Here is a 22,683-nt window from a genome sequence, read left to right on the forward strand (position 1 = left end):
AGGAGACATATGATAGATTAGCACAGGAACCTTGTTTAGGAAAGGATCAAAGTAAGGGTGGCCACTTAACCATTGCTAAAAAGATGAGTTGCATCAACAAAAAACAGAAAGCATATAAGCATATTAGCATGAAATTTGCATGTGCTAATTTTAAATGTAGAGATGCAAACTTGAAAACAAGTACTATAATTTAAATAGAAATACAATATATCATAGTGATGAAGACTGACCAGGCGACCTTTGTGTGCCTACTCAGTATACTGTCCACATGCTCACCATTGTTGGGCAATTTCAAGGCCCCAGCACTCTCTTCTTATAATTCTTTATCTTGAAACCATGCTTGGACCAGACAGTCCTCAAACAGAGGATTGTCTTCTCTAAAGTAGGACACATGATGACTATTCTAATTCTCTCCAACAGGCTATCTACAATAATAAGCAAAAATGTTCAGTGTGTGTGTAGTTCATCATAGGAAAAAACAGGCATCCAGCCCTAACTTTTCAAAGTGTCTAATTCCTGACATATTTGCCTGCCAAGTTTAATTTCATGTGAAGAGAATGGATAGGACTGTCATTTGTCTCTCAGTGCCCTGCAGTTTGCCTGTCAGTGCCCTCCTTCCTCCCCCCCATACAACAGATTTAGTGCAACCTTGAATTTATGTATTTATTTATAAATGTATATCCCATCCTTCCTCCCAGAAGGAGCCCAGGATGGGTTAGCTATTCCTATGCTCACCTCTGGCAAAACGTTTTTTCTTCTTCTGGCAAGGAGGTGAGGAGCAAAATGTGGGCTGGATAGTTCAGCCTTTGGCTTGGTTGCTGTTGTACTAACCTAAGAGCTGGCTGTTTGAAGCTGGGACTGGTGACATGAATTTCTTCTACTTTGAATTTAAAAGTGACTATCACTACTTGTGGTTTTCTTTTCATATGCTTAGTCACAACATTTTGCTCAATGAGTTATCTCTCTCCTGCTCATTCATAGCTGTTGCCCATTACCTCTGTACTTCTACATGAATTTTTTCTACATTCTGAATACATTTCCTTTGATTTTTGCTTCCAGACACACTTTAATCAAGCTACTAATAACGTAACTACAGTCTGAACTCGGAACATAGAAATCTGCTGTATACCCACATAGACCATTGGCCTGTTGTGCACAGTATTGTCTTCACTAACTGGCTGCAGCTCTCTGGGGTTTCAAGTCAGGGAATCTTTCCTAGCCCTACTGGGAAATTGAACCTGGCATCCTCTGCATGCAAAGCAGATGGTCTACCACTGAGCTACAGCCCTTTCTCAGCCTTATTTGCCAGGCTAGTGTAGAACATACTTTCATGTCTCTCCCACACATAATAACTACCTTGTGGTCAAACTGAAGGGGTTGTGTGAGGCGTGCCTACCACATGCAGAACTGATTTTAGCATGTCCTTTCAAACTCCTAATTCCCACTCATCGCCTTTCCTGCCAATGTGGCAGCTTAACGGGGTACATATGACTTGCTGTTAGGGTCATGGGGGGAAGATCATAAAAATGGGTTTGTGAGGGGGAATTCTAACCCTGTGTATTCAGAAGTAAGTCCTATTAAGCTCAGTAGGGTCTCCCTAGTCAGTGTGCTTAGGATTGCAGCCTTAATGTCAAAAGTGACATCTGCCTTCAACCAGGAAGTGACTTTTTCACAGCAGTGGTTCTGTACTCTCAGAATGAAAGCTGTATGCCTTTCCAGGCATTCAAAATGGTGGTAGGTATGTCTCTAAAGATCAATAGGAGACTTCCAATCACCTGCCCTGTGAGCAGGATTCCAGGAGAAAGGGAGGGAGATGAAGATCACATCAGGGTCTGCTCCAGCTGGACTACCCTCTCTCTACCTCAGGACTGTGTACTGCCTTCAGGTCGATTCTGACTTATGGTGACCCTATGAAGAGGGTTTTCATGAGGCTGAGAGGCAGTGACTGGCCCAAGGTCACCCACTGAGCTGCATGGCTATGTGGGGATTTGAACCCTGGTCTCCCAGGTCGTAGGCTAAAACCTGAACCACTACACCACACTGGCTCTATTCAACCCTCCCAGCTGCCCTTTTGGAAAGACGGGACATTTCTACCTGCTGGGCATTGGACCTTCTGCATGCAAAGCAGAGGTTCCACCACAGAGCTACGGTCCTTCCCCTCTTTGACATGAATGTGTCAGAAGCTGTTAAACAAAACAGACTCTGATGCCCTGAAATGTTCTAACAAAGTCCTGAAACACATTGCCCAATTCACAGTGGGGGACACAGGAATTTCTTCAGTACTTTTTATGCAAAAAAGATGTCTTGTGTTGGGAAACCTCTACAATGTCTACTTTGCATTGTCCTGTTCTGGACATTTCTCTGTGGTCATCATCACTCCAACCCACAAGTAGTTATCGTTCCCATCCATTCTGAATACATTTACTTTTGCTCCTAGACATTTTTCATACTTCTACATGGGGCTCCCCTGCCTGACTCTTTCTGGAATTCTAGAGTTTTTCTCATATATTTGTTAGACTACTTCCAAAACACACAAAACCAGGCAGGGGAGCCCATCTAAACATGTAAGCAAGGAAACTTGGGCGCAGTAAGTTTAGTTTCAAATTTTAAATTAGTCTCAAAATCTGAACCAAGCCAGTGCAATACTAACTTTTATGTAACCCACACATTATGTCTAACAATTACATCTCATGTAATACGTAGTTGTTTTGGGACACCAAACAAGGATATTGGCTCATGCCAAACCCATAGATTCACATCCAGCCAGATTTTAAAATCCAGACTCTTTAACAGACACCAAGAAACTATTATTTGAGTCACATGTCCGCATTATTGCTCAGTGCTGACCATTCAAGAATTTTCAATTTGGATGTGTTGAAATATGCATGGAGTGGATCCTTTCTTTAGTGTACACCAGCATCCTCAACTGAACTGTGTTGGCCTGCATTACATGAAATAATATTTGGCATAAAAGAATGCTAAATCCTTTAGCGATCATGTTTGTTTAGGACCATTATTTGTACATGAAGGTTGAACAAATCCTATAATCAGGGGCAGGGGAGGATCCTCTAGATTCCAGGCTTCATAACAAAGGGGGTTAGGGGGTCAAATCTAAGGCCACTCTTCTGGAGACATGATTCACTAGAAAAGACAATAATGCTGGGAAAAACAGAAGGAAGTAGAAAAAGAGGAAGGCCAAACAAGAGATGGATTGATTCCATAAAGGAAGCCATAGACCTGAACTTACAAGATCTGAACAGGGTGGTTCATGACAGATGCTACTGGAGGTCCCTGATTCATAGAGTCGCCATAAGTCATAATCGACTTAAAGGCACCTAAAAACAACAAACCTTTAAAATGAGGCTTGCAGTTCCACAGAAATTGCCAGGCTCCAAATTTACACAATAACCTGATTGTAGTGGCTGCCCTTATATCACACCAATCCTTTTTTTTCATGTTCCACCAAACAGAGATATCTTTAGCATCTCTTGCATGCCTTTAAGAACAGAAATGTATGCCATACGGGGATTTGTTTTCCATTTTAAAGATTTCTGGGGGTCATACTTCTGTCTAATGCGCTCATTGGGTTTTTTATATGTATGAAGATCTAGCCCAGGGCAGAGGAAACTTTAACCTTCCAGATGTTGCTGGACTGCAAATACCATAATCCTTAAACACTAGTGGTGCTAGCAGGGGCTGATGAGAGTTGGAGTTCACCAGCAACTGGAGGGCCAAAGGTTCCCCAGCCCTGATCTAGCCCTTCGTTAGAATGCTCCACTGTCTTTGTTAAAGAGAGGAGATGCAACTTCAAAAAACATATTTGTCATATCTAGAGAGATCAAGGGAACTGATGTCTTTTGAATTATATAGAATTGCATCATACCACACAAGGTTTTGGTCTGTTTTGCTGGTGTGCCATCCTGTCTCCGACCTGTTGCTTTAATGCATTTTGCCCATAATGGGCAAATCATGGGCATTTATAGTTTGGAATCCTATCCCATCTGTGTCATGTGTTTAAAAGAACCATGCTATCCTGCTTTTTCTTTTAAATTAACATAGCTCTTCATTTAATCCAGGAGAGTGTTCAATTTAGGTATGTTTACTCTTGATAGCTACAGCATCAAGCGGTGACTTGCATATCCGAATCAGCCTTCACAGATAAAATAACCAGATCAGATCACAAACAAAATCTTCATATTGCCCCAAACCCAGTGCTTTCAATGGAATCATTTACATTCATGTTTTGATCATCAGATGTTGAGTATTCTGGTTATATGTATACTGGCCCTTAGTCTTTGCAATAATTTGCCCTCACTTGCCATCCAATTAATAATTCTGCCTTCTTCACTAGCTGTTGCATTCTTTCTCCATACTGTTCTTGGTTGCATGCCTTTGCTTTCGGCCCTCATTTGATTTTGGGTGGTGGAGGAGGATGTGGAATTATTGGTTTAGCACAGAAGACAAAGCTATTTTAGGTTCACTCTCCCTTTGTACATAATGACCTGAAAGCTATTTCTGTTGTTTTCATCATTCCGACTATTTCCTGAAGAGGCCTCTCTGTACAGGGTTAGTGAATAAAGCAAAGGCCTTGGATCATAAAGATGGCCAAGTTGCCCTTTCCCAACTCTGCAGTGGCCATCCCATCTCCAGCAAGCTGGAAAAAGATCTCATTTCTTGACACTGCTGCTCTAAGCTACACCAAGCCACGATACTTTGGTGCTACACAAGATGTTTTGCAATTGTGATAATGCCAGTCTCTACTGCAGGGTCATCTACCTGTTTGGTAATGTGCATCCTTAATATTTTGAGAGAGTGCTGTTGGAGCCAAACATAACATCAAGTGGCTGCCTTGGTGACCTGACATAACACGAAATAGCTACCATGGGGGCATAGCATAACACCAAATGGCAACCATAGGGCCGTGCCATAATGGCTGTTACATCTAAAAGAGCAGAAATAGGATCACAAAATGGCACAGGAATGCCCTCCCCCACAGCCAATCCAACAATAGGAAGAAAAGCACCTGTGTCAGCCATTTCTGCACTCACTCACAGAGAGAAGCTCTTTGCACTTGTCCTTTGTTCAGAACAGATGGGAAGGTAGGCATCCAACCCTAGCCTCCAATGAAATGTGGGTATGTTTAAGGGAGCATGTTCAGTGCAAGAGAGGCTGAGCCATGCAAAAGGAACTAAGCAGGAAGAGCAAGGAGGCTCTGGCGTATTGTGGATTTTTGAGGACATGCTTCCCGAGATCTTGCGTAGGTGCCATAGGAGGTACTGGAAAGCGTGCTGGCACTCATGGGTGCCACATTGGCAAGCCCTGGTCTACCCTGCGCATGAGCATTTTTCTCACTGGGAAAGACTGTGAGTCTGTGTTGGCTCTTTGTATGTCTTTTTTAAAAAAAATCTTGTATAACATACACACAAAGTAGAAGAGGGCCTTCCCAGAATAAACTAAACTAAGAAGTAAAAGCAGAGACACTGAGGTGTCCCCTTGTCTTCTGTGGCCACTGATTGCTCTCTTCCTTCAGGTCTGTTTTGACTTTCTCATTTGTGTACTTTTATATCCCCACAGATTGGCAATGTCGTCCTCATCGTCTTTGTGAGCTACTTCGGCAGTCGAGTTCACCGGCCTAGAATAATTGGCCTGGGAGGCCTACTGTTGGCACTGGGGGCTTTCCTTCTAACTCTTCCACATTTTCTCTCAGGCACCTATGAATACTCATCAACACACTTCAGTATGTATCTCTTCAAGTATCTCTTCTGCCTCAGCCCTTTTCTGGAGGCTTTGTGAAACCGTGTATGTTGGACCCTCACAGTGGCTTATATACAATAATAAAAGATAGTTACCATAGGATTACTTATAACCCCTCACACACTTGGGAATATGTCCGCTTCTGCTCTTGATTGCTGATTCTTGGTCAAGATCTATCCTACAGCACTTATGCTTCAGAGTTCTTGGTGAATTACTTTTCACAGTATACTGTGAGGTACTGTAGGTATCCCGTCTTCCAACATCCCCTGAGGCATGCTGCGGTCTCTTTGCAACGGCTTGCCTGTCATAGGTGAGCCAAGTTGGGTCATTGCCAGGAGAGCCTGAGGCAATATATGTTTTGGTTCACGTCTGGTGTCAGCAGATGCCATTCTGCATCATATTGCTTCTTTAAAAGTGTCAGTATCCTCTGACACCACCAAAATGTGCAAGGCTCCTATCTGATGATGGAATGGTAAGCATAGCACTGCTGCTTAGTATATGCTGTTCTCTCTGCCAAAATCCTGTATCGTGAAAAAGGCACACACACACCACTCATCATGTAATCAACTTTGCCTCCAAACACCCCTCCCCCCCATTTCCTTTATACCAGGCCAGAATACCATGGCCACCTGTGCCCACAAACAGCACTAATAAGCTGTCTGTCAGGAGATGTTGAGCTGGCTGATGTGGTGCCAAGCATGTTTTTGTAAATTCAACTTGTCACTATGTTCTTCTCAAAGAAAGAGATGTGTGAAGACTGGGGAAGGATTCATCCAGGAACATTGGCAGTTACATGTGGCTCCTTCAGTACCTTCTAATCAGACAATATAATCATGTAATAACAACTCTTAGTTCCGCTGTCATGATATTTATCTATAACGTATCCAGGAAGTAAGCTGAAAAACATTGTTTCCACTTGCCCTCCGAAAGGGGGAAATCAAGGCATCAAAAGTTGTTGGCAAGCTCAGGAATTGCATCCGAGTTCCCTAAAATGTACACACAGCTTCTTCTGTTGGAATTATGCCCTTGGAAAGAAAACATATGGAATATGCCATGGAATTGAAAATTGGCATGGATTTTGCAGGAAAGATCTTGGGAGTATTCAATACTAGTCCTGTTGAGTAGACCCACTGAAGTTAACAGACATGACTAACTTAGATTCATTAATTTCAATGGGTCTGCTCTGAATAGAACTTAATTGAATGCAACCCCTTGTGAGCAGGAGCCAGCAGGAGCTTATTATCTAGTACATGGATCTTTCCTGTAGAATCCATATGGATTTTTAATTCTAGCCTAACACTTTCCTTCAATGGTTTCTCCATGGAAATTGGTCCAAAATCACTAGATAGGCAGAAATGCCTATACTACTATATTTAGTGAGCTGACTGTTGCTTGGTAAATACGAAAGGAAATACCCTTGCCCAAGTGATAACACCAAAAGTCCCTAAAGGCATATGAAAAACAGATAACAGGGTTCTAGATAGGTTCATTGTAGTTGAAGGGAAGGTGTAATCAGTTGTTGGAAACATGTTGACTATATGTGGGCCAAGGTGCTTTCGACTGTGAAACCTACCACTTGCCTAACTGATCCATGCCCATCGTGGCTCTTAATAAGCTGCAAAGAGAAATTGGGCAAGGGGATCAAAGCGGTGGTAAATGCATCCTTGCAAGAGGGTGTGATGCCATTAGCTTTCAAGGAGGCAATTGTAAAGCCCATCTTAAAAAAGTCCTCCTTGGATCCCCAAGTTTTTAATAACTTTCGCCCAATTTCGAATCTTCCATTCTTGGGCAAGGTCATTGAGCGAGTGGTAGCCAACCAGTTGTCAGCACACTTGATGAAATGGATTACTTGGATCTATACCAATCGGGTTTCAGGACTGGTCACGGAACTGAAACAGCCTTGGTCGCTCTGGTAGATGATATGAGGAGGGCATTAGATAGGGGAGAATTCACCTTTCTTGTCCTCTTCGATCTCTCAGCGGCTTTTGATACTGTCGACCACAGTATCCTCTTACATCGCCTGGAGGGATTGGGAATTGGAGGTACTGTATTGCAGTGGTTCCGTTCCTTTCTCTCCAACAGGTGCCAACAGGTAGCATTGGGGGAGGAGGTTTCAGACCCTTGGCCTCTCAATTGTGGTGTGCCACAGGGTTCTATCCTCTCTCCCATGCTATTTAACATTTACATGAAGCCGCTAGGGACAATCATTAGGAGATTTGGGCTGCAGTGTCACCAATATGCGGATGACACTCAGCTCTATCTCTCGTTTAAATCTTCGCCAGAGTTGGCTGTGGAGACCTTGTCCAAGTGCCTGGAATCCGTGAGTGGATGGATGGGAAGGAACAGGCTGAAGCTGAACCCCGATAAGACCGAGGTGCTGCTTGTGGGGGACAAGGGAAGGTTGGGAGATGTTGACCTGAAGTTCAGCGGGGTGAGTCTTCCCCTGAAGGACCAGGTCCGCAGCCTTGGGGTGGTACTTGACTCCAGGCTGTCCATGGAGGCTCAGATTTCGGCAGTGAGCCGGGCAGCCTGGTATCAACTACACCTCATACGAAGGCTGAAACCCTACCTTCCTGCTCATCAGCTCCCACTGGTAATACATGCCCTGGTCACCTCTCGTTTGGATTACTGTAATGCGCTCTACGTGGGGTTACCCTTGAAAACGGTCCGGAAACTACAACTTATACAAAACGCGGCGGCTAGACTACTTACGAATAGTCGCCGCCGGGATCACATCACACCAGTGTTGTTCGATCTACACTGGCTTCCTGTTGTTTTCCGGGCCCAATTCAAGGTGTTGGTATTAACCTTTAAATCCCTATACGGTTTCGGCCCAGTTTATCTAAAGGAGCGCCTTCAACGCCACCAATTATGCCGCCCGACTCGATCAGCCACAGGGCCTTCTCTCAATCCCGCCAACAAAAACAGCTAGATTGGCGGGAACTAGAGAGAGGGCTTTCTCAGTGGCGGCCCCCACCTTCTGGAACTCCCTCCCACAAGATCTACGGCACGCCTCTTCCCTAAATGTCTTCCGAAAAGCCCTAAAGACCTGGCTCTTTCAACAGGCCTTCGGGATTTCCAGGGAGGGCTAAATGCTATGATTAAATGCCTCATGCCCTGTATTATTATTGCTTTTGCTGTCGCACTGTTCTATTTTGTATTTTGTATTATTGTATTGTGTTTTAATTTTTCACATGTAAGTCGCCTAGAGTGGCCATTGGTCAAATAGGCGACGCATAAATTAAATTTATTATTATTATTATTATTATTATTATTATTATTATTATTCTGGCTAGACAAATAGGATTCATTTTTTTACAGTGGATTGTGTAGACTGCCTAGGTCTCAGTCTCTGTGTGCGTGGATGAGTTTTCTGATTTTTATAGTTTTCCATTTAATGCTAGACACCTTGAGAGATATTTAGAAGACACCCCAATTTGCCACAATTATCAGAAAAGTCCAGACTAGATCATTTTGGAGATAATGTCTTATTAAGAGCTATGAATAGGAAGTTCTCTGAAGGAAGTGCTTTGATTTTCTCTTTAAAGATAAAGCTTTCTCTGTCAATGGAATGGCTTCATTTTTTTCTTCTTGTTGCTGTTACTTAATCAAGAGAGTCTTGTCAAATTAGTTCAATCAGACAAGAGAGAAAAATCTATGTCTAATCTTCCACAAAGAAACAACTGCTATATTATTGTTAAACTAAGTAAAATTATTAAAGAAGTAAACTTTACACAACAGAGAATTCTGCAGCAGCCGAGGGTTGGTAGGCGGGGAGGGGGAGTGGCAGTCATCTATCGGGAGTCTTTGATCTTTGCCAGACCCCCTCTCCACGAGACCAAGTTTGTTGATTGCATGTACTGGAGGTTGGGCCCAAAGGGCAGTTTAGGGATTCTGCTTGTGTACCTCCCACCCCACTGCACAGCAGACTCTCTGACCGAGGTGCTCGAGATTGTCTCGGGCGTGCGGGTCCTTTCCCCCAACCTATTGGTTTTGGGGGACTTTAACCTGCACGCCGAGGCAGCTCTCATAGGAGCGCCTCGGGATTTCATGGAAACCATGACTTCCTGGGAACTGCACCTTAGTAGTACTGAGCCCACCCATGTAGCCGGTCATGCTCTTGACCTTGTGTTTGTCTCGGGAGGGGAGGGAAGTGCTCTGAAAATGGGGACTGTTCTTTCTAAACCCGTGTCATGGTCAGATCACTATCTGGTAAATATAGACTTCTCAATGCCACACACCCTCCGCAGGGGACAGGGACCGATTAGGGGTCTGCCCCAGGCGCCTGATGGAGCCTAAGGGATTCCTGAATGCGCTGGGAGATTTGGAGCTGTCTGAAGGTTGCCCGGTCGAAACCCTGGTAATGGAGTGGAATAGGGAGATCTCCGGGGCAATAGACCGGGTGGCTCCGAAACGTCCTCTCCCCCTGAATAGAACTCAGACTGCACCCTGGTATACACCACGGTTGCGAGGTCTGAGACAGGAGGTGAGACGACTAGAGCGCCGGTGGCGGAAATCTCGCTCCGAAGATGATCGGACACTGGTTAGAGAGGCAATAGCTGCCTACCAAGTGGCGACAAAGGCAACAAAGAGAGATTTCTTTGCTGCCTCTATTGCGTCCACAGAGTGTTGTCCCAGGAGGTTGTTCCAAGTGGTCCGTAGTCTGGTCGGTCCAGCTGCGCAGGAACCCATGGGACTTCCTAAAGCCTCTTGTGACATATTTGCTAAACACTTTGCTGATAAAATTGAGAGCCTGAAGAGCAAGATTCCGTACGCCGTGAATACAGGAAGTGGGCCAGAGTTGTCCAGTTGCATTCCGGTCCGGTGGGATCGGTTTCAGCCTCTTCCCTCTGAGGAAGTGGACAAGGTGCTCTCTACTGTGAGGCCGACCACTAGTCTGTTTGATCCTTGCCCCATGTGGCTCATTATGGGCTGCAAAGAGAGACTGAGCGAAGGGATCAAGGTAGTGGTGAATGCTTCCTTGGAAGAAGGTGCAATGCCATCGGCCCTCAAGGAGGCGGTAATAAAGCCTATTCTGAAAAAGCCCTCCTTGGATCCCCAAGAGTTGAACAACTTTCGCCCAGTCTCTAATTTACCATTCTTGGGCAAGGTGATTGAGCGAGTGGTGGCCAAACAGTTACAGTCACACTTGGATGAAGCAGATTATTTAGATCTGTTCCAGTCGGGCTTCAGGACTGGACATGGAACTGAAACAGCCTTGGTCGCTCTGGTGGATGATATAAGGAGGGCGTTGGATAGGGGAGAATATGCTTTCCTCGTCCTCCTGGATCTCTCAGCGGCTTTCGATACCGTCGACCACGGTATCCTTTTAGATCACATGGGGGGAATAGGAATAGGGGGCACTGTTTTATGGTGGTTCCGTTCCTATCTCTCAGACAGGCATCAATGGGTAGCATTGGGAGATGAGGTTTCAGACTCTTGGCCTCTCAATTGTGGTGTGCCACAGGGTTCTATCCTCTCTCCCATGCTATTTAACATCTATGTAAAGCCGCTGGGAGCCATCATCAGGAGATTTGGGCTGCAGTGTCATCAATATGTGGATGACACTCAGCTCTATCTCTCATTCAAGTCCTCACCAGAGTTGGCTGTGGATACCATTTCCAAGTGCCTGGAATCCGTAAGTGAATGGATGGGAGGTAATAGGCTGAAACTGAACCCCGACAAGACCGAGGTGCTGCTCGTGGGAGACAAGAGAAGGTTAGGAGATATAGACCTGGTGTTTAATGGGGTAAGATTGCCCCTGAAGGACCAGGTCCGCAGCCTCGGGGTCATTCTTGACTCCCAGCTGTCCATGGAGGCTCAGGTCTTGGCAGTGAGCCGGGCAGCTTGGTATCAATTACATCTGATACAGAGGCTGCGACCCTACCTTCCTGTCCATCTGCTCCCACGGGTGGTACATGCCCTGGTCTCCTCTCTCTTAGACTACTGTAATGCGCTCTATGTTGGGTTACCCTTGAAAACGGTTGGAAACTACAGCTGGTACAGAATGCGGCGGCACGTTTAATTAAGAACAGCCGTCGCCGTGATCACATCACTCCGGTGTTAGAAGACCTACACTGGTTACCAGTTGTCTACCGGGCCCAATTCAAAGTGTTGGTATTAACCTTTAAAGCCCTATACAGTTTCGGCCCAGTTTATTTGAAGGAGCGCCTCCAGCATCACCAAAGATGCCGCCTGACGAGATCAGCCACTCAAGACCTTCTCTCGGTCCCACCAGTTAGAACAGCTAGGCTGGTGCGGACCAGAGAGAGGGCATTCTCGATTGTGGCCCCCAACTTCTGGAATTCCCTGCCCTATGACCTTCGCCATGCCCCCTCTCTGCCAAGTTTCCACCGAGCCTTGAAAACCTGGCTATTTAGGCGGGCATACAATCTTCCTGGGGTGGATTAGTTTTATCTTGTTATAGTTGTGGATGGTTTTAGCTCATTATAGTTGAGGTTTTGGGTTATCTGTTAGTATTTTATATGTTGTATTTTATTTCATATGTTGTATTTTATCCTATTATGTACGTCGCCTAGAGTGGCCGTTAACCCGGCCAGATAGGCGACTCAGAAATAAAATTTTATTATTATTATTATTATTATACAATGGAGTAGGTTACAATATTGAACAGAGGATCTGAGGGTCAAATTACATTACCTTAAATGCATCTTTAAATCCTGTGATTGAGATTTTCCCCACTTAAAAACAAACAAACCAGTAGTGGGCCCCTGATGCTGCAGACCAGGCGGGGACAGGTTTAACCCCCCCATGTCATTTTCATGCAAAAAATCACTCCAAAACTACAATTTGCTAGTATTTTTCTGTTTTTTCACTTCTATAGTGCAGATGCATTAATATTAATAATGAAACTAATAACAGACTGAATCTTATTGTAATTATTGCTTCTCAACACATTAAAGTAAAAAGCACTTTACTAGTTACTAGTGCAAACTTCTAATGCAGTCTTACTTACACTAAGGTTGGGGAATATGAATGCACACCTGTTTAAATATAAAGTGCTTAAATATCATTAAGGCAAGATCTTAAGCACTCACAGTGGCATATTAATTTGTATTGCAATCATTAATGGGGTGGCTTTGTTTTTATGGATGTGCCCCAGACAGCCTCTTCTAAGTAGGTTTATTTCTTGTTCTCTTCCCAAAGCTCTCACTTATCATTTTATATCCTCACGTGCAGATTGATATTAATCTCCACGTACTTAGCCAAAGGCATATCTTGCAACAGTTGTGTGCACTGGGGCAGGAAATTATGAAGCTCTCTTGTTTTCCATTATGCTCCTCCTAGATTTGCGTGGCATTTCTTTATTAAGTGACAAGAACCCGGAATGGGAGCATTTATGTAAACCACAATAAAGTTGGTTTACTTGGTATATCTCTTCTCATTTACCCCAAACCAATTTCAATTATAAAAAATTTATTTTGGCAGGTGACATATCTCTAATATGACCCCTGTGGCAATTGAATTTATAAAAGTAAATCTGAGATTTATTTATTTATTTATTTAAAAAAATTATATCCCGCTCTATTTTCAAAGAACTCAAAGTGGCAAACAAAGCAATCAGCTACAAGAGTTAAAATTAACATACTAAAAACAGTATTAAACTAAACATAATCAACATAAAAACCTATCAAAGTTAAAAAACATTTTATACATCACTTAAATTAAACGCTTGACGAAATAAAAACGTCTTAACCTGGCGTCGAAAAACTAAAAGAGAGGAAGACAGCCGCACCTCAACTGGTAAAGAATTCCAGAATATGGGAGCAATCACAGAAAAAGCCCTTTCTGGTTAAGAAGGCCCCTGCATTCCGGAAATATATTCCAGTATCATGTAATAAGGGTTTTGTAATTAACATGTACAGGAATGTTTGTGATAGTGTATAGTTGTATGTCGAAAGTGATGTTATATCAGCTGAAACGCCAAAATTACCTGGTCAACATTTTTGTTTCAGCTTTGTTGTTTGAACAAAGTACCACAAGTCTGCTGGGTCATTTATTAAGTGCTCTCAGGAATATCAAACAATTGTGAAAATGAACAAATAACAAGGTACAAGATGTATGAGAACTGACAAGTATGGCAAGGACACTGCATTTGTTTTAATTTTGCATTAGATGTGGGTTCCTGGCCATCCCTGGATATTTAGCCATTGTTTTCTTCACTCTAAAAGGAACTTCACGTCCTCTGATTAATAGATTGGAATTGGTTTCATGTTTCCCCATGAACCACTTGTTCACCTTTAAAGCTAACGGGCACTTTGAAGGCACATTAGAATCCTGGACAAATCAACCTTATTCCTCCATTTGGCTTTTGATGACTTCCCCGCACTCCCACCTCCCAAAAATCCCAGGTTCCAACTACACTGATGTATCTTTGTTCGAAGTCCTTTCTGAACTTACCCTGTTAGTAATTGGTCATACTTTGAAAGATAAAGGGGATGACAGCTGCTAATTAAATTGAGGAAGTTTTACAGTTCTGGCAATTTTCCAGCATCCAGGAATGAGGCATCGTTAAGGAAGCTTAAGAATGTATTTAACTCAAGAGTGCAGTTACTAAACCATAAGGTGCTGTTGACCTCTAGACGATGACTATACAAAAGACCAGGGCCAGAACACAAAGCACCACACATGGTGTTCCACAGAAGAGCTTTTCAGCTTTTCCCTTCCAACAGCTGCCCCCCACCCCCACCCCCCACCCAAGGTTGGTGCTGGAGAGAAAAATCAACTCTGTGTTTGGAAGAGTTGTGCATGTGTGTACATGGACCTGTCTGCATTCCAGCTGTTATTCTAATGTCTCCAAGGCTACTAGCCATGATGGCTATATTCTCCCTCCACTGTCGGAAGCAGTATGTCTCTGAATACCAGTTACTGGGAATTGCATGTGGGAAGAGTGCTATTGCACTCAGGTCTTGCTTGCCAACGTCCCATAGGCAAGTGGTAGGCCACTGTGAGAACAGAGTGCTGGACTAAGATGAGCTTTTTGCCTGATCCAACAGGCTTTTCTTATGTTTATGTTTACTCTTAGTCATCAGGGCATCTATGGTGAATCATGGGAAAGACCTAAATTAGACATGCAGCACAAGTGAACTTGTAGAAACAACATACCTGCAAAGTGATTCTCAAATTAGGATGTTTTGCCACTTCTACATTATTTGGGATCCTTTTTCTTTTGCAACAAAAAAAAATTGCTACCAGCACTGGATTTGATATTAGATTTAGGCACAATGGTCCGGGAATTCCCAAACTTTTTTCTAGAACTATTGCATTATCTTGTTTCCAAGATGCAGGTAACGACAGCAGCAGTACCAGCTCTGAGCTCTGCAACAAAAAGAATGAATTTATGTGTCCAAGAACCAACGTGAGCATCCAGAGACAGGACAGCACCATGTGGGGAATAATGGTAGTTGCACAGCTATTGGCAGGAATTGGGACAGTCCCCATCCAGCCTTTTGGGATCTCCTATGTGGATGACTTTGCTGAGCCAAACAACTCTGCCTTGTACATAGGTAAGTGCTTTGCCTGGAAAGGTATTTTACTGTAACCTAGAAAAGAGATCTGGCTTACATTGCTGTGCTATCAAAGTGGTTTTGCAGAGAGAATGGGGAATCTGTTACTAAAACAAGATCTTCCCATTGCTAACATTGAAGGGCTGCTTCTTACGTAGCTTTATTAATCCTGTAATAAAAATTGCTGTGTTAGAAGAACTTTACAAGACCTCCTTGTGAGTGGGCTTACTTGGCATCTGCAAGAGCAGCACTGTAATGGGCTGGAAGCAGAGTGGATGCTCTTCTCCCAACCCATTACAGTGCCAGCATCACTGCCACGGGGTAAGCTCTCCCCATCATGCTTTTGAGTGGGCTTAACAATCAGCAGGACCCAGTAAGCACACACGAGGGGGAAGGCAAGACCGGTGGCTGCAGCAACAACACTGTGCAGCTCACACATGGCAGTAGATACTGAGGGGTGGGGAGGGAAGGCTGGTCAGTGCTGGGCCCCCAGCCTGCTCAGGGGGCTCCAAAATCTGCAGCTAGGCCTGTCTAGTCAGAAGATGTGGTAGGAGATCATGGACTGAAATCATATTTTCAATGCTGTTGGACAGTTTTACCTCGAATTTAAAATTGTGATTAAAAACAACAACTGAGGACAGAGTTGGATTTATTTGTTAACCATTTTTTGAGTGGAGTGAGAAACTGTATGCCCTCCCAGCTTCTTCCTGCCATAGATGTCCAATCATTCATTTTAAAAGTGAGATATAAGGGATATTTGTGGGGGGGGATGAACCCAGCTGTATACCCCATTTCACTTTCTGTCCCCCTTTGTTCCTCTAGCTGTAATTGTCACACCTGGGAGTCTGAGGCCTCTCCCCAGCAGCTGTGTGAGAGTAGCGTAAGATGCTGATAGCTTCTCAGTCCTGACTCCTGGAAAAGCCCTTGGCCAGCATGGCTAATTTGGGATGCTGCTGCCGTTGCTCCACTGCCAGGAGTTGGGCCAGCTTCCAACACCAGAGTAAGGGGACAAAGAGGCCTCTTCAGCTCACTCTTGCAACTAGAGGTGGAAGGATCTGTCAATTTCAATCCTCTCAGTTTCTCATTTTTTCAGTCTTTGGTTCTCCACTTTTCTGGAGAAAAAAGCCTCATGAACATTCTTCAGCATTTTAATGCGAATTTCTCCTAATAAACAAATTTGTATGTACTTTTGACTAATGTACACAATTTTTGCAAGCAATTTTTCCTAATATCATGCATTTTTGTATGTTATTTTCAATAATATATTCATTTTTATGCACACTTTACCCATGATTCACTACAAAAGACAATAATGCTGGGAAAAACAGAAGGGAGTAGAAAAAGAGGAAGACCAAACAAGGGATGGATTGATTCCATAAAGGAAGCCACAGACCTGAACTTACAAGATCTGAACAGGGTGGTTCATGACTGATGCTGCTGGAGGTAGCTGATTCATAGGGTCGTAATTGACTTGAAGGCATATAACAGCAACAACAATTGTTTCAGAAAGTGAGAATGTGATAGATTTGGCTTGAAATGAGTTGATTTTCTCTCCCATCCCTACCTGCAACTCTAATGCGGGATCCAGTATTTGGCTGCTGGTGCAAAGGATTGGCATGCAACTTAGTAATCAAAAACATTCAGATTTGGCAGCCGAATTCCAGGCTTTTAGACCAAAATGCATTCAGGGTTGTTTTGGGATAGAAACTCCCCCAAACCCACCATTGAATCCTAAATTCTCTCCAGTGGGGAGCTGAGCTCTAAACCTGGCTATAAGCATTTCAGCTATTACTGGTCCCAGGCTATGGTCTGAAGGCACATGTGGCCAGCTCCCTGCTGAAGCTAAGCAGGATCAGGTCTCATCAATGCCTGGATGGGAGACCTCCTGGGAACCAAATGTAAGCCTGTTTCATGAAAAGAAAGGCGGGGTATAAATGAAATAAATAAATATTACTTGACACCCCCTGCCACTATGTAAAACTAGACCAAGCAGAAATCTAAAATGCAAGGTGAAGAAGAAGGTGCTCCCTTGAGTTCCAGAATGCTTATGTAATGGGGTGGAGTGGGGAATGGTCTTGTTAATGTTGGCCTTCCAAAGGTACAATACGAGTACTTACAATAGGGCAGGGTAAAGGGTCATAGAGGCTGGTAGGCGCCAAGTACTGTGACTATCAATGTGTTTTATGATAATGAGTGTTCCGTCTGTCTTTTAGATATGAAGAAAGAATCTAATTACTAGATAACATTCCTTTCTGATAAAGAAGGGAAAACATAATAAGCATGATGATTAGCAAGCCATAAAAGACGAAACAAGAGAGTTTGGTCGCACTTCAGCATATTAGTAGACAATGAATCATCAGTAGCAACACTTCACAAATGGACACTGGGCTGGCTAGTGATTGGTCAGCTTTGTCTTGTGAATTGGCCCTGTAGCCCAAGGGTGGGGAACTTGTAGCTCTCCAGGTGTTGTTGGACTCCAACTTCCATCAGCCCCAGCCAGCATGGCCAATGGTGGGGGAAGATGGGAGTTGTAGTTGCCAATATCTGGAGGCCACGGGCTCCCTATCCATGATGTTACCAAATATGAAAGTGCTTTCTGGAAATAGGTTGAGAGCTGAAAAATCAAGATTCTCTGACTCTCATTTTCCAGAATGTTCAGCTTTGCTCCATGGGAAGCCTATAAAAGCAGTAAGTTTTTGTGGAGTTGAGAGGTTGGACTACTTTCTGAGTGTATGTTTCTGAACAAAATCTTCATGGCTTTTGTTGCAGAGTGGCGAAATTGGGAATGGAGAGACTGAGTGAGCCTTTATGTGTTTGAATCTTTGCTAAAGATTACACCTTCCCTGCAAATTAGTCAGACAGAGACTTTAAGCTTTAAAATAAGAAATAACTACTTTATTCTGGAAGTACATACTTGATAGGAAAGAGTTCTACATCTAGCTAACTAGCTAGGTGGGAGATGCAAAGACTAAGCCTAGTATTTGCCCTCATGCTTGGAGGAGAGTGAGAGACAAAGAGAATATGTCTGCTCTCCCCCTGGAGAGAAAGAAGAAGGAAGGAGGAAGGAGATGTGGTCAACATCCTATGCATATCAGTCTAGCACAGCCTTTCCCAACTAGTGGGCCACCAGATGTTGTTGGACCACAATTCCCATCTTTCCTGACCATTGGCAATGCTGGCTGAGGCTGATGGGAGTTGTGGTCCAACAACATCTGGTGGCCCACTAGTTGGGAAAGGCTGGTCTAGCAGGAAGGGAGAGACAGCAGGAGATCAAAGGATAGCCTAGCAATCAGGAGGTCTCCTCTCTAGCTACCCGTTTTAACCCCATGCAGCCTCAACCCACAAGTTGGAGTTGAACCACGTATTCCAACAGCTTTTAGAGTTCACTTAAGCTGGGTGGGTGGAGAGTGTTCAGTGTAAGATAAGGCCAAAGAAACATTTTCGCTCTCAAATGCCAAAGCATTTCATCACCAACACATAGTGATTAATATTTATATGTACAATTCAGAAAAATTTACATAATGTCTGCTAAAAAATAACAATCACATTAGCAAAGCACCTTGGCTGTATTCTTTTTGGTGGCTGCTTAAAACGTTTTTCTTTAGGCAAGTGTATCCAGACACAAAGATGTTTATGTGTTTTAATCTCTTTAGTCTATTGTTGTTTTAATTGTTTTGAAAATGTTTTAATTACTTGTTTTTAACTGTTTGTAATCATACTTCTGATATTTTTTGTAAACCACTTAGAGGTGTTCTCCAATCAAGCTATATAAAACTTTTGTTAGATAAAAAGGAATGAATAAATAGGAAGCTGCCGTACACTGTGTTTGATGATTGGCCCCTCTAGTCCAATGTTGTCTCCTCTGACTGGAAATTATTTAAGAGCATTTACGTACTACTTAATATTTCAAAAATCTCTAAGCCATGTACAATCTAAAAAACCAACAATATATCATTAAAACAAAAACACAGCCTAGAACCAGTAAAACGGCAATATAAAAGTATGTAAAAATGATTAAAACAGAAATTAAGAGGATTCAAACACAAAAAACAGGGTCCAGTCTTATGGGGCAGTTGTGGTAGACCTTCTGTATGTAAAGTATCCCACTGAGCTGTGGCCCTCCTCAAACTGCAGCCCACTGTCTCCTGTTCCCCAGATAGGTTATAACGTTCATAAAACCAGCTCTTCTTCCTGTTACTTCTCCCTAATTGAAGCAAAACTGTTATTTTCAGGAATGATAAATTCAAATATTCTACCCACTCTACCCCCACCCCCAAAAAGATAACCTTTCTAAAAAGGATTTTCTTCAACTCTGAGGAATAACATTTTCAACTGTCTAGTAGTTGACTTCCATTGGCTTTGAGTTTTCTGTTAATACAATTAAGAATATCTCACCATTGCTCTGAGGTACATTATTATTACCTGTAGCTGAGTGTACCCCTCCTACAAGCTCCGCTATCATAGCACATCTGATGTCTACAGATAATTGTTTATGAACTGTCCTTTTGGACTTCAGCAGCAATTCTGTTCGTGATTAGGCTGATTAAATCCCATTGACTTCTGGGAGATTCAGTAGCCTAACCTTACACAGGATTGCAGACGTCATCTTCCATTACTCTAAAGTGCTCAGAAACTTTAAAAAATATGCATGAATGCCATTTCTGGAGAAAATGTGGCAGCATCTGCAAATTACTGAGAAATTTAAACTTTCATTTTTACAAAAGAACATAGGGGGGAAATTGTAAACAAATGTCATGGCATCTTCTGCTAAATGCTTAAATGGCTATGAGGGAGGTTGGGAAGCTTTGAATCTTCCAGTTGTAGATATCTGCTCACTAAAGCATGGCTCCAAGACCTTCCTTTTTGACAACCCATCTCTCTGGTGGATTGCCCTCCGTGTTTTTGACTGCAGTCCTATATACCAGCCTTCCCCAACCTGGTTCCCTTCAAAGATTTTGCACTGCAGTGCCCATCAGCCCTGGCCAGCATGGTCAGCGGTCAGGGATGGTGCGAGTTGTAGTCCAAGCAACATCTGAAGGGCACCAGGTTGGGGAAGGTTGCTATATACCATCGTTGGAAAGTAAGTCCCACTGAGCTCAAGGGGGCTTATTTCAATAGATATGGGTATGATTGCATTGTTAGGGGAAAATATATATTAGGGCTTCAAGCAATTAGTGTACCTGCATTTCTGCACAAAAATAAAGTAAAATTGTGCAAAATAATTTAAAATAAGCATTCAGGTTTAAGTTAAGTGCATTACTTTTTTTGTATTCATGAAAATCTCAGAACATTTCTGGTTTCCTGGTCACAGAATTCTTTGTTCATAAATGTCTCTCTGTTTCTTCACTACATTATTTTTATACGTCTGAAGTAAATAACAGATGGTGGGTTGTAATGCAGCCTTCCCCAACCTGGTGCTCTCCAGATATTTTGAACTACAACTCTGATCCACCCTAGCTAACACAATTGTGGTGTCTGGGACTGATGTGCTGTAGTCCAAAACATCTGGAGGGTACCAGGTTGGAGAAGCTGTTGTAATAAATGCATTACTGTAATCTTAATTTCAAGTAGATTGCTGGGATCCTTTTTGATAGGTAGCAGCCCTTCTTTGGTAAATAAGATGTGTAATGTCTAGTTCAGAAGAAGTATTAATTATCTGCTTTGTTTTAAATACTGTTCATCTCACTGTTCATTTATAAGACATCCAAACACTGGGTGGTTAAAAACATGCTTTAGAAAGAAAAAACATTGTCATCAGAAACACTGAAGTAATGTCACCCATGAACACTTGATCATCCTCTTCTCCCTGTCTTTTTTTCAGCAATCTTATTTTCCATTGCGGTGTTTGGCCCAGCTTTTGGCTACTTGCTTGGCTCTGCAGCACTGCGGATATTTGTGGACTATGGGAGGGTTGACATGAGTGAGTATCTGTTCTAGCTGAGAGTGGCCTTAGGCTCTTACACATTACACATTCTCAGATCAATAGTCTGAGCAGGTGTGTATTGGAGGGGGCACGCTCCAGGATGAAGACCTGCTACTTTTTTTGCAGGCGGCCCCCTTCCGGCCCCCTCCAGTGTCCCTCTGTCTGTCTCTACAGCCAACCAAACTGCCACATGCTTGGTTTTAAAAGCTATGCCCTTTCCTCTTGCCTTAGAAGTTACAGGAAGAATCCAGGAAGGTCAGTAGTCACTACATCCAATTAGCAGTCAGTATGAATCTCCTTGTTGTTGTGGAGAGGAGAAAAACACAAGGAGGAAGAGAGTCCGCAGGAGTTAAGAGAGGGAAGTTTATAGAGAAGAGGAGGGACAGCCAACCTGATTTGAGAGGGGGTTTGCATCAGAATCTTACTAAAATGAAGGGCTTTCAAACATTCCAATGGAGAATAATAGCAGCAAAAGTGGAGGGTGGATGAAGAGAGCCATACTGGCAGGTGGGGGGAGCATAAAAATGAGGCAAAGCAGCATTTACTGTCAGAGAAGGGGGACAAAGGAAGGAAGGCTGCTTGTAAAATACAAGGTGCATTGCTTGTAAAGCATTTTTTTCTCCCTTGATGGTACTGTATGCAGATTGTCTGAGAAAGTGGATGGGGAGGCAAAGGGCTAAGAAGAGTGGGGGTATTTTACAGACATATCTGCATGCGAGATCAGTCCTCACAGTTGAGAAGGCAGCCTTGCTCTTTGCCTACTTCCTTAGCCCTTTGCTCTTTCTGTCTTCCCCAACCCCCTGTGAGGCTCCCTTTCTCCCCCCTCCCCCACTTTCTCACAGATAATCTGCAAAAACCACGATTCAGGGGGAAATCTGCAAAAGTAATCTACAGACAATCTGCAGAAAGCACAACTGAGGGAAAACGAGCTGCTTTACAAGCAATTCCCCTTGTATTTTACAGGCAGCCTTACTTCTTCTTTTCTTCAGGCTTTCTTCTTTTGCCCCCTTCTTTGTGAGGAAATGCTATCTCACTTCACTCTCCACGCACTCTTCTTAAGCCTTTTCTCTTTCCCTCTCTCTCCATGCACCCTCTGTGATGGCTGCAGTGAGTTTGTGCAAGGAGAAAGAATTGCTTGTCAAGCAATGTCTCTTGTATTTTGTGGGTATCATGTGCAAGAAAGAAATCCTTCTCTCAGCTGATACGCATAACTCAGGGGAAAGAAACTGTTGTTTTGCAAATCAGCTGTGAAAGGGATCTCTCTTGCATGCAACAATACCTGTAAAGTACCAGCTTCTTTGTCCCCACCCCCCATGGGGAGGGGACAAAGAACCACTCTGCTAGCCCTGTGTTTGGTGCTTTGGGAAGCCCCATGTGCAGCAGTTTCCAAGCACCTGATTGCCAGTAGGCTGTTGCCGCTTGGGGACCCACAACAAGGCGTTTTCATAGGTGGGTTGGAGAGCCACCTATCAATCATTT

The 22,683-nt window shown here is 43.4% G+C and overlaps 1 protein-coding gene across 1 annotated transcript in view; it reads left to right on the top strand.

Moving 5' to 3' along the window:
- SLCO2A1 (solute carrier organic anion transporter family member 2A1) overlaps nucleotides 1-22,683 on the top strand; it is a 92,351-nt gene that overhangs the window by 44,996 nt on the left and 24,672 nt on the right. The window contains exons 3-5 of the mRNA XM_061636597.1: nucleotides 5,575-5,737; nucleotides 15,057-15,281; nucleotides 21,103-21,201. Coding sequence (XP_061492581.1) covers nucleotides 5,575-5,737; nucleotides 15,057-15,281; nucleotides 21,103-21,201 — 487 coding nt within the window. The remainder of the gene's footprint in view (nucleotides 1-5,574; nucleotides 5,738-15,056; nucleotides 15,282-21,102; nucleotides 21,202-22,683) is intronic.

The sequence above is a fragment of the Rhineura floridana genome, chromosome 7 (genome assembly GCF_030035675.1).
Source record: "Rhineura floridana isolate rRhiFlo1 chromosome 7, rRhiFlo1.hap2, whole genome shotgun sequence".
NCBI classification, from domain to species: domain Eukaryota; kingdom Metazoa; phylum Chordata; class Lepidosauria; order Squamata; family Rhineuridae; genus Rhineura; species Rhineura floridana.